This window comes from Rhincodon typus, chromosome 30 (assembly GCF_021869965.1).
Source record: "Rhincodon typus isolate 14 chromosome 30, sRhiTyp1.1, whole genome shotgun sequence".
NCBI lineage: Eukaryota > Metazoa > Chordata > Chondrichthyes > Orectolobiformes > Rhincodontidae > Rhincodon > Rhincodon typus.
The window spans coordinates 30,715,269-30,727,970 of NC_063361.1; the positions used below are offsets into that span (position 1 = coordinate 30,715,269).

The 12,702-nt window shown below is 43.4% G+C and overlaps 1 protein-coding gene across 1 annotated transcript in view; it reads right to left on the reverse strand.

Annotated features, from left to right (window-relative positions):
• Positions 1–2,730, reverse strand: part of LOC109914382 (alpha-2,8-sialyltransferase 8F-like) — a 49,018-nt gene extending 46,288 nt beyond the window's left edge. Inside the window, exon 1 of the mRNA XM_048614420.1 lies at positions 2,693–2,730. Within this exon, the coding sequence (XP_048470377.1) occupies positions 2,693–2,730 (38 nt within the window). The remainder of the gene's footprint in view (positions 1–2,692) is intronic.
• Between the last annotated feature and the right edge of the window lie 9,972 nt (positions 2,731–12,702).

Sequence of the window (12,702 nt, forward strand, 5' to 3'; positions counted from 1 at the left end):
AAGAAAGCGACATTTAAAAATGCTTTGTTTTCCTATGAAAAAGTTGACTGAGAAACAGAGCCAAGACTTCTAATAGTAATTAAACAATAACAAACCTATTTACTCAATGACAAAATTAACAACAAATAAATTCAGAAACATACTTAAAGTAAATCAACTGACAAAATCAAAAATTAAAATCATTTATGAGAATTTGATATTTCAGAATGTAAGTCAAGTTTGTTGAATTTTTATTATTTCAATTGTTTGAGCAAAAAATTCAAGTTTTATTCAGCAGCTAAAATGTTTGAATGACTCTAATTGGTTAAAAAAAGGCAACAAATCAGGAAGAAAGAACAATAGCACAAATCTGAGCACGTGGTGTTGAATTCAGCACTTGTTTGTAAAGGGAAGAAGTCAGTGCAAAAGACATCATAGCTGCCATCTTTGGTAGAGTCAGAAGCCTTTGAATTTTATTGATTGCCACTATTTTGAGAAAATGTCAACCTGCAGATCTTTTAGAAATCTTCAGGCATTTTTGTTCATTTCTATGAAGATGCCACATTAACAAAAGAAAGCTAATTTTACATCAAAAAAATGATGTTTGGAACAGCAGAAACCTTTCAGTTTTAGAACTAGAACTGCAACCTTTGCAACAACAAATGTTCAACAATAATTTCCATTAACTAAGCATGCAATAAAATGTCTGCAGTTCAAGGAAATCAAAATCTTAACAATGATCATCAAGGTCAAAAATATTCAATAACTTCAGATGGCTATTAACAATCAGCTAATGCAATAAAATTCACCTGCACTGATCTTTCCAACCAAAAAGTTCAAACTATCAGATCCATTTGATGGATCAGCAAATTGGCAAAATGTGAAAAGTACAATAACTAAGGGTTTGAACAGCTTCAAGACTGGATACCAAATCAAAGGCAACACAAGTTAGCATACTTCTCTATATGGGAAGAACATCAGATGATGTGTTACGTAGACAAGAGATCAATGAGAAAAAAATTACATTTGACAATCCAACAGCTTTTGATCAACATTTCACTTTAAGAACAAAAAGAACATTGATGAATTCATGCTTCAACAGCAGATGCCAACTTCCAGGAATCTGTTGATAACTTCAATAATGGCTCATATAAATTATATGAACCATGCAACATTCCAAACTTACAATATCTTATTTGTTACAGAATTGTCATTGTCTTCCATAAGTCAGTAACTGAACTTCTTCAGTGAATGGAGGATAAAACTCTAGAATGCGTTCTCTACATAGCAGATGTTAGAGAGTCTAAAAGGTTGTTTAAGAAGCATTGTACAACAAAATTCCATTTAATGCAGAATATTCTACAGCATGTGTTGACTAAATAAGACATTTGACCAGAGGAGATAGACCTTCCGTCTGAAAAATATACATATGTGACAATATCAATGTGCAATCCTATGTAATCCAATGCTACAGTGTCTTGACACAGATGTTGCCTAAAACATCACATCAAAGTAGATGATATAGTCCAGCCAAACCCTTAAATTGCATTTCAAGGGCATTATTGGATATGGAAACCCAGTATACCATCATCAGGAAAGAAGTTTCAGCAGTTACATGGGCCTGTGAAAACATTTCTGATCACATTTCAAGCTTCAAAGTCATGACGAGACCAATAGTAAACTGTTGACTTCCTTATTGATTGAAAAGGAGTCTGCAAAAATGACTCCTCATATAAGCAATTTTGCTGCAGCCTTATACAATTCTTATGTGAGCCTCGATGGACTGAATCTTACATGAAATCAGCTAGGTGTCAGCATTCAGGTGAATATTAGATAGGCATATGGATGCTAGTACAAGATAGGGGAGGGGGATAGATAGACTTTAGGGTAAAGGTTTGGCACAACTTCATGGGCTGGAGGGCCTGTACTATGTTCTATTGGACCAGACTAAGTTGAAGTATAGACATTAGGCCACTCACCAGATGTATGGCAGAAGTTTGGGCTTCATGAAGAGTTTCTCTCCACAAGACCCAGCAAGATTTCACATGCAATCACCCCAAACTCACCTCATAGAGATATTCAATATGATTATGGCTGATCATCCAACTCAGTTCCTTGTTCCTGCTTTCTCCTCTTACACCTTGGTCCTTTTAGTCTTAAGAAATATCTCTAACTCTTCTCGAAAACATTCAATATTTTAGCTTCAATCACTTTCTGTGGTAGAGAATTCCACAGGCTCACCACTCTCTGGATGAAGACATTTCTCCTCATCTCAGTCCTAAATGGCCCACCCGTATCTTTAGACTGTGACCCCTGGTTCTAAGCTCACCAGTAATCAGGAACATCCTTCCAGCCTTTACTCTGTGTAGTCCTGTGAGAATTTTATAGGTTTCAATGAGATCCCCTTCATTCTTCTAAACTCCAGTGAATACAGTCCTAACTGATCCAGTCTGTCCTCATATGTGAGCTCTGCCATCCCAGGCATCAGTCTGGAAAACCTACTTCGCATTCCCTCCATGGCCAGATTATCCATTAACTATCTACCATGTGCCTTTCATCCGATGCTAATCCAATTCTGCAAATTGTTGTAGGCGGAAATACTCACCTCTGTTGGGGTATCCCAGGACTAAGGTACTTGAGTAGATTTGTAGCTCAGGTTGTGGATGCTGCAGTTGGTTGGCTTTAAACTCTGGGGTCCGTTGGAGTTGATTACCTCATTTTCGGTTTCTCTTCGTAGAACAACAAGAACATATCCGAACTGACCACAAGAGTCCTACAGCCATTGAGCATCAGAGTGGCACACAAAGCCTATGCCAACTGCTAACTCGAACCAAAGACCTCTTACCCACTATGGACAGAACCAACGTGATATACAAGATTCCATGTGAGGACTGCAACAAACATTACATTGGACAGACAGGAAGGAAACTGGTCACAAGAATACATGAACACTAACTAGCAACAAAAAGATACGACCGATACTCACATGTCTCTATTCACATGGATAAGGAGAACCACCAGTTCGATTGGGACAACATCAGGATCCTAGGACAGGCCAAACGGAGACAAACACAGGAATTTCTGGAGGCCTGGTTCTCCACCAAGAAGGCCATCAATAAATATGTAAAATTAGACCCTACATATAGACCACTGCGAAGAAATACCAGAAATGAGATAATCAACTCCAACGGACCCCAGAGTTTAAAATACCAGGTGGGAAAACACAACCAAGCTTCATCGGAGGCTGCACTGATGATGTTACCCAGCAGGGTAATGAAACACCTGCGAGCTAACGAACTAGCTCGGTGAGCGAACCAACCACAGTATCCCGGGACCCCTGACGTTGGTGATATATTTAATTGGCCATGATGCACCCATCCAAGGGCTGGCAGTCTGGAGCTTCCCTGCATGTTTGTGGACATTTGCCCAGTTCTTAGAAAACAGTGGGAAATTTGAACCCCATTTTGCAGACACGGTCCTAGTGGTCAGGGTGGTACGGAGGTGGCACTGTCTTCTCTCGCAGGACTGCCAGAGGAGGCTGCAACGCCAGGCCTGGCCAGCCTGGTCCAAGATGTCTGCCTTGGTCAGTGCTACCTCCACAGTACAGAGGAATCATAGAATTCCTACTGTGTAGAAAGAGGCCATTTGGCCCATCAAGTCCCACCACCCTTTCGGAGAACATCCCACCCAAACCCACCTCATCCCCATAGCCCCACATTTGCCATGGCTAATCCACACAGCCTGCACATCTCTGGATTGTACAGGCAATTTAGCATGGCTAATCCACCTAACCTGCACATCTTTGGACTGTGGAAGGAAACCAGAGCACCCAGCAGAAACCAACACAGACACAGGGAGAATGTGCAAACTCCACACAGACAGTTGCCTGAGGGTGTGGAATGGAACCCATGTCCCTGGCGCTGTGACACAGCAGTGCTAACCACTGAGCCACCATGCTACCTAGTGCAGCACCATGCTGCAAGATGGTCAATGATCTTCTCAGCTCCACCAAGGTAAGTGCCTCCATCTTCTCTCTGATCCCTCACACTCATTCTGTCTCTGCTACTGCACCCACATCCCCATGAAACCCATGCTGTATCACTCTCACAGTTAGTTGCAACATCTTCCCTCGCTCACTCTCCTTTGCTCCCAAGCTTCTAGTCCACTAACCCTGCATAGCTTCTGCACCACCTTTTCACTCTTTCACCATTCTCCCACTTGCACCCCCCGCCTCACTTTCATCTCACTCAAACACTCTCTTTGTCATATTTCAGGAGGAAATGACCAAGAGAGTCAGGGTGGCTGGTGGGGTTCCAGGACCAATCATGGGGAAATGTTGAAATCTTCATGTTCTGGCCACCAGTGAAATAACTAGTTTGTGCTCTTCCCCCATCGTCCCCACTGCAAATGCATTCTGTCTTTTGTCTCCTGTAGGACAAATGGGATTTCCAAGGTGTCAAGAGGATGACATTGCTGCACATTCCTGTCATCCACTTCCTGAGGAAGGGAGCACAGATTACTTGCAGGACATCCTGGCAGAGCTGCCTCCTACACACCTCTGGAGAGTGCTAAGCCAGCAGCCTTGAGATGCAGCCTGGTCCAGTCAGTGAGCTGGGTGCATGTCCCTGCCCACAAAATGTCCTTGCAACAGTATTCCAATGACAGTGCGCTCCAAGGTGTAACATAGTGTGCTGAACCATACACTAAGGGGTCAGAGAAGTACCACGATGCTGCGGTGAGGCCAGTGGGATTCTGATATCCGTGAATGTAGGGTACATGTAGTCACTCCCAACGGAGTACGCCCTGAGGCATTAGTGACTAGTGTCAAAGATGGAAGGTTACTATTAAACTGTAAAGAGTGCAGAAAATATTCACAAGAGCGTTTGAGTCATAAGGAGAGGCTGGATAGGCTGGGACTTTTTTCACTACAGCATAGGAGTTTGACTGGTGTATGACCCTATGACTATAAGTTAGTGAGCTGGAGACGCTTTTATGTCAGGAATGCAGATATTTTCTATCCAGTGGGTGGTAGAATGGGAGAGTATATATTGACAAAGCAAAATTAAGCAATAATGAAGGTGATAATGAGTAATAGTCCTTGTTCATACGACTCATGCCAATCCCAAACAAGAATCTGATCTCAATGCCTGGATCTTGGTTGCAAAATCTGACATTTTGACCTCAACCAGCAGAAGGACATTGCTTGACATCTCACGCAAGTTTCCCACCATAAACCATTCAGGGCCTGCTAAGGTTCATGACAGTATGTCCATGACAGATACCAGACATTGGCAAATGCTCTGTTTAGAGCCACAGCCGATGTTTTCACATTAGACTGCACTAATTTTGGGACTGATGCCCAACAAACCACATTATCTTGGCCAGCCTCACCCAATTATCTTAGCCTCATCCTGGAGGAACGGGGTGGCACGGTGGCTCAGCGGTTAGCACTGCTGCCTCATAGCACCAGGGACCCAGGTTCAGTTCCAGCCTTGGGCGACTGTCTGTGTGGAGTTTACACATTCTCCCCATGTCTGCGTGGGTTTCCACTGGGTGCTCTGCTTTCCTCCCACAGTCCAAAGATGTGCAGGTTAGGTGGATTGGCCATGCTAAATTGCCCATAGTGCCCAGGGATGTTTGGGTTGGGAGGGTTAGACATGGGAAATGCAGGGATAGGGGGATGGGTCTGGCTCTTCGGAGGGGCAGTGTGGACTTGTTGGGCCAGATGGCCTGTTTCAAACTGTAGGGATTCTATGAGGAACAAAAGGAAAGACCCTAAGAGCATCCTTGTGCCCAAAGATGGCCTGCAGTTTGACGCATAGTCCCTGCTCAGGAGACTTGCTACAAACACAGGCAGCATCTCTCTGCCATTGAAAATGTACTGGTTTTAGTCATTGGCTGTTAACTCCCCACTCATTGTAGAATAATCTTCTTCAGAAGATTAGGAAAGGTCAGTTTGGCATAACCAAGTGCAAGGCAAGAGCAGTGATGCGGAGGTGTGGGGCTGTTTGGTTGCTGGAGATCTTGAAACAGTTAGAAAACCTTGTAGCTAATTATATACATGTGCCATGTGTAGTAGAGAATGATGGAAAGCTCTCAATCCTACAGTTTTTCCTGGCCCATTTAGGCATGGACCTCTTCATCCATGAAGCCCACTCTTACTTCATCATGGTCAATTACTACTCGAGATAGTTTGAGGTTGTAAAACTGACATCAATGACCGTTGAAACCATTGTGGGAGCCTTGTGGCAGATGTTCACTGCCCACAGTATTGCAGAAGTTGTTGTTTCCAGCAGTTTGCTAATGAGATGTTCAGAGCATTTGGATAGACACTAGGCTTTCAACCTGTAGCAGGTTTGCCAAGCTACCCTAACCCAGTACAGCGGCAGAATCTGTGGTTCAGACAGTGAAAAATCCAGATTTTCTTACTGCCCTGCTCATTTACTGCTCCACCCTGCTCACCTCAGGACTGGTGATACAGTGCAGATTAAATACTTAACATCCTACTTTACCAAGCAACTTGTTTCCATGAGAAAATAGTAGGATAATTCACATCGCTTCCCAGAAAGGCTGCTAATTCCAGACGAGGTAGACATCGAACTACGATAAACCTTACTGTGCCAAGATGTTGCCTTACATTGAAACCTATCCGAATAAGGGGACCTTCAAAGAAAAACTGCCTGTGCAGTGCTGACTATAGCTTTTAGATATAGCCAAGGATCCTACCTTTTCAAACGGTCATCACCTCAGTGTCCCAGCCTAGCCATCAAGCTTCCTCCCACAGGAACTTCCTGCTTAAGTGACAGTGTATCCAGCAATTGAAACAACCTTTGACTGATCCCTTGGTTTGTACAATCTGAGCAGAGCATGTGGCCAGGCTGCCAGGTTGATTTAATCTCTGATCTAAAAAAGCCAGCAGAGAAACAGAAAGCCCACCAATTTTACCTCTATGTATTGTTTCTATACCTCTTTATACACTTTCCTGATCCACCTACCAACACAAATAAATTCAGTCAAAGACTTGAGGAGTAAGGGACATAAGGAAGAAAATCTGGGGCGGCACAGTGGCTAGCACTGCTACCTTACAGCACCAGGGACCTGGGTTCGATTCCACCCTTGGACACCTGTCTGAATGGAGTTTGCACATTCACCCTGTGTCTGTGTGAGTCTGCTCTGGTTTCCTCCCACAGTCACAAAGATATGCAGGTTAGGTGGTTTGGCCATGTTAAATTGCCCATAGTGTCCAGGGGTATGTAAGTTATGTGGATAATACTGGGGATGGGGACTAAGCTCTTCTCCCACCTGGACAACTCAGTTCTAACTATGGGAGCATAGCAATGTACAAGCGTTGAAATGGGGTCATGGTGGGAAAATGTTTGGGAAACACAGGGTTAGAGAGTTTGTTGAATGGGTAGCAAGTGGTGGACAAGGGGTTAAAACTGTTGGGTTCATCCTGAAAGATAAAGCAAAGACCCACATTTTTAACAGCTTATGATGGCTAACAGAAATCAGGCCACAGAGATCAGATAATTAAGCGACTCCCATGGGCAGAATATAATGGCACCTTAAAGAGGTCGAGTAGCTTTCAAACCTCAGTGCTATATCCATTCTTGCCATGGATTATACGGCCCCAAATTCTCTTCCCAGGGGTCAAGATCCACACTTTGGGAATCTCTCTAAGGTAATCGATGAAGGATAAATCCCCTTCAACTCTGTCCCAAAGGTATGCTTTTCCCTCAACATCTTTGTGATAGCTGTTCACTTTTTCCTGCTCTCTTTGGCTCCATGTTTGAGAAACTGCCTGTGAATCCTGATGAAGCAGCTCAGCCCGGGACATAACCTTTGTACTTTCTCTGTTGAGGTGTTGAAGAGCTTGCTTTCTGTTGAGGGCACTTTCTGTGTTAAATACACACCTCTCAGAACTCTTGTGAAAACTGAACTAAAAATAGAAGAGCCTTGGTTAATTCTGAGTCGACTGGCTGAATCAAATTCTAATAATAATGTTCACCAGACCACATGATGATGGTTTCTGAAGAAGGAAGTTGCAGAGCTCTACGCTGGAAGAGACATGTTGAATAGCTCTTACAAAGAGTTGTGTTATTTTCCCAGCTGATGTTACTGCTGGACATGTCTGAGCCCAGAATGAAACTTGGCCTGATAAATCTCTCTTAATTTAACGTGGTTGTCTCTCACTGAACTGTAAGCACATACTTACCAGGAGACACTATACTTAATTCTGGCCCCAGTCAGGTCTCATTTATATGACCATAAAACATAAGAGCTGAATTAGACCATTCAGCCCATCAAATCTGCACTGCCTTTTGATCATGGCTGATATGTCTCTCAACCCCATTATCCTGCCTTCTCCCCATAAACCTTCAATCCCTTTACCAATCAGGAACCTATGTCTCTCTGTCTTAATATACTCAATGACTTGGCCTCCACAGCCCTCTGTGACAATGAGTTCCACAGATTCACCACCCCCTGGCTGAAGAAAGTCCTCCTCATCTTAGTTCTAAAGGGGCATCCCTTCACTCTGAGGCTGTGCCCTTTGGTCCTAGTCTCTCCTGTTGTGGAAACATCTCCATGACAACTGTATCCAGGCCCCTCGGTATTCTGTAAGTTTCAATCAGATCCCTTCTCATCCTTCTGAACTCCATTGAGAACAGGTTCAGAGCCCTCAACTGCTCCTCATGTGCCAGGCCGTAATCCCTGGCATCATTTGTGTAATCTTCTTCTGAACCCTGTCCAAGCCAACACATCCTTTCTTAGCTACCAGGCGCAGAACTGCTCACAATATTCCAAATGCAGTCTGTGCAGAGCCTTATACAGCCTCAGCAGTACATCTCTGTGTCATCTGCAAATTTAGCAACAATGCTCAATTCCTATTTCCAGATCGTTACTGTATAAAAGTGTCATCTTGACACTGATCCCTAGTCAGCAGCTGCCAAATGAAATAGACCCCTCCATCCCCACTATCTGCCTTGTGCCAGTCAGTCAATTGCCTACCCCTGCCTGTACCTTCTCCCAAAGACCATTAGCTCTTATTTAATAGCCTACTGTGTGGCACTTTGTCAAAGACCTTCTAGAAATCCAAATAGATCACATTCACTGACTGTAACTTGCTCGTTTGAACTGAACTCAAAATATTTTGAATTAAAAATTTTAAAATTTGCTCATTCTAAATTCTGATACAGCCAATGACATCACGTTTTCTCTCTCCCACCATAAACTCCCACAATATAAATAAACTTCCATTAACACTCCAAGGGTTCGTGCAGTCACCTGCTCTCTTTAGTTTTAAAATCATGGATCGAGAAAGACTGACGTAATCAATTTTTAAATTCCCTCACCAAAATAGACCAACACCAATATGTCACTAGTTTGAAACCCAAACTATAAAGAATAATGTTATTAATAAATGTCAATCATATATCAATCAACACAGCTTTTATCACAGTTGGCACAGACCCAATGGACTGAACGGCTTATATAACAAGGTGTAGAGTTAGATGAACACAGCAGGCCAAGCAGCATCAGAGGAGCAGGAAGGCTGACGTTTCGGGCCTAGACCCTTCTTCAGACTGAATGGCCTCTTTCTCTGCTATAAAATTCAGTATTTCTATGACTTTATGTGAAATCACCTTCATACCTTGGTTCACCATTGCAGTATAGAGACTAGGCAACTCAAAAATCAGTCATATTTATTGGAAAATAATTTTCAAGTTGCTCTATAAAATGATTTTAAGCCAAACGAAAGAGTTAAAGTAGAATTCATTTAGACAACCATACCAACACTGCATAGCAAACCTATAATGACCATAATGCATGGCACTGAGATTTCCATCCAAAGTCTAGATTCAGTGACCTTAATAGACCATCATTGAATAAAATTAACAGACAACCTGCATCAGGCTTCTGCATTCAACAGATGGACTATTTATGACAAATAAATGGATTCTAACATTACGTAAGTGACCCAGAAAAAAATTCTAACCCTATTCTAAAACCTACACACATACAGACGATCAAATATTGGTATCATGGACAAAAGGGAAAAGTACTGAGGAAACAGTTCAATGGCAGTCTTCAGAATTCAGTGGGGTATTTCTTTTTTTTCCCCAAGTCTTTCATTTTTCTGATCCTTTTCTTCAGGATCTTTTCCACATTGTTGGGTAGATGCCAGTGTTGTAGCTGTATTGTTCTGGAGCACAAATCTTCAGTAGTATTGCTGAAATGTTGCCAGGACCCATAGATGGATAGTGGATCCACTATCCACTGGCTCCAACTGTTGATTGATATCGTACGGAGCATATCGAATTGGCTGAAGTCTGGCATTTGTGATGCTACTGATTTTAGGAGGAGGCCCAGATGGATCATCCACTTGGCGCATTCGGTTGAATATGATTGCAAATGCATCAGCTTTGCATTTTACACTGATATGATGTGATCCCTCATCATTCATGATGGGGATATTTGTGGACCTTCCCCTCCTGTTACATATTTAATTGTCCACCACCATTCATGACTAGGTGAGGCTGGACTGTAGAGTTTGGCACCAATCTGTTAGTTATGGGATTGCTTAGTCCTGCCTCTAGCATTCTGCTTGTGCTGCTTGGCATGCACATAGTTTTGTGTTGTAACTTCATGTGGATGATGCCGCGCTTTTAGGGATTTTGCTTGTGGCATGCCCTCCTGCATCCTTCATTGAACCAGAGTTGATCTCCCAGTTTGATGATAATGGTAGAGTGGGGGATATGAGGTTGCAGATTGTGCTGGAGTACAGTTCTGTTGCTGTTGTTGTTGGCCTACAGTACCTCACAGTCCTGAGTTGCTACAGCTGTTCAAGCTCTGCCCCATTTAGCACGGTGATAATACCATACCACACAATGGACGGTATTCCCAATGTGAAGATGGAACTTCGTCTCCTCAAGAACAGTACAGCGATCATACTTGCCAATATTGTCATGGACAGATGCATCAGATTGTTGAGGACAAGGCCAAGTATGTTGTTCCCTATTGTTGGTACTGTCAGTACCCACCACAGACCCAGTCTAGCAGCTATACCCTTTAGGACTTGTCCAGCTCAATCAATGGTACCACTCCTGAGCCACCCTTGGTAATGCACGTTCAGAGCACATTCTGCACAATTGTCACCCTCAATGTTTCTTCTGAGTGGCATTCAACATGGAGGAGCTTTGTTTTCCGTGGCATCAATATGGGTGGACCAAGTAGTTATCATCACTTCTAGGAACTTGACGCACTCATCCGTCTCCACCTCAGCACCATTGATGTAGACAGGGGAATGTCCTCCACCTTGCTTCTTGAAGTTAATGACCAGCTCTTTCATTTTGCTGACGCTGATGGAGAGATTGTTATGTTTACACCATGCCACCAAGCACTCTCTTTCCTGTATTCTGTCTTGGTGTTGTTTGAGATCCGGCCCATAACGGTGGTGTCATCAGCAAACTTGTAGGCGGAGTTAGGATGAAAATTGGCTACTCAGTCATGTGTGTACAGGAAGTATAGTAAGGGGCTGAGTGCACAGCCTTGCAGGGCGCTGGTGTTGAGGATTATTGTGGGGGAAGTATTTGTTGCCTATTCTGATTGCAGTCTGAGGGTCAGGAAGTTGAGGATCCAGTTACAGAATGTGGAACAGAGACCTGGGTCTCAGAGTTTGGAGATGAGTTTAGTTGGAATTATAGTGTTGAAGGCGGAGCTGTAATCAATAAGTAGGAGGCTGACATAGGTATCCTTGTAATCCAGGTGTTCCAGGGATGGGTGTAGGGCCCAGGAGATGCTGTCTGTGGTGGACCTGTTGCGTTGGAAGGTAAATTGCAAGAGATCAAGGCAGGCTGGGAGACTAGACTTGATATGAGCCATGACTAACCTCTCAAAGCATTTCATAGTTATGGAGGTAAGAGCCAATGGGCGTTAATCATTGAGGCACACTGCGCGATTTTTCTTCAGACAATGGTATTCTTCTTGAAGCAGATGGGGACTTCAGATTGTACCAAGGAGACGTTAAAGATCTCAGCGAATACGCCCACCAGCTGGTCCATGCACAGCCAAGGCACTTCATCCGGGCCAATTGCTTTCTTTGAGTTCACTCTGAGAAAGGCTAATCTTAGATCCGCAGCGCTGTCTGTGGGAACAGGGGCTACTGATACTGTTGGAGCAGATGACACGATTTCACTGGCCTTTTGTTCAACACAAGCATAAAATTCATTGAGCTCATCGGGGAGGGATATATTTTTGTCTGCTATTATAAAGTGATGGGGATGGTGTTGTCTGGGTCACTGACTGTAATGCATGACACTGTGAGTATGACTATGTCAGACTGTTGCTTGACTAGTCTTTTAGACAGCTCTCCCAACATCAGCACTAGCACGCCCTATGCCCCCTCCCGACACACACCACCCCAATGTTAGTAAAGGAGCATTTTGCAGGGTTGACGTGTCTGGGTTTCCCATTGTCATTTCCAATACCTAAATTGATGCCACATGCTCCAGATGTAGTTTCATTCCTTGTTTTTTTGCAGTTTGATATAACTAAGTGGCTTACTAGGACCATTTCACAGGGCAGTTCAGAGTCAACCACGTTGCTATCTATCTGGAGTTACATATAGATCTAAAGAACATGCCTGGTTAAATAGGTGTAGAGCTGGATGAACACAGCAGGCCAAGCAGCATCATAGGAGCAGGAAGGCTGACGTTTTGGGTC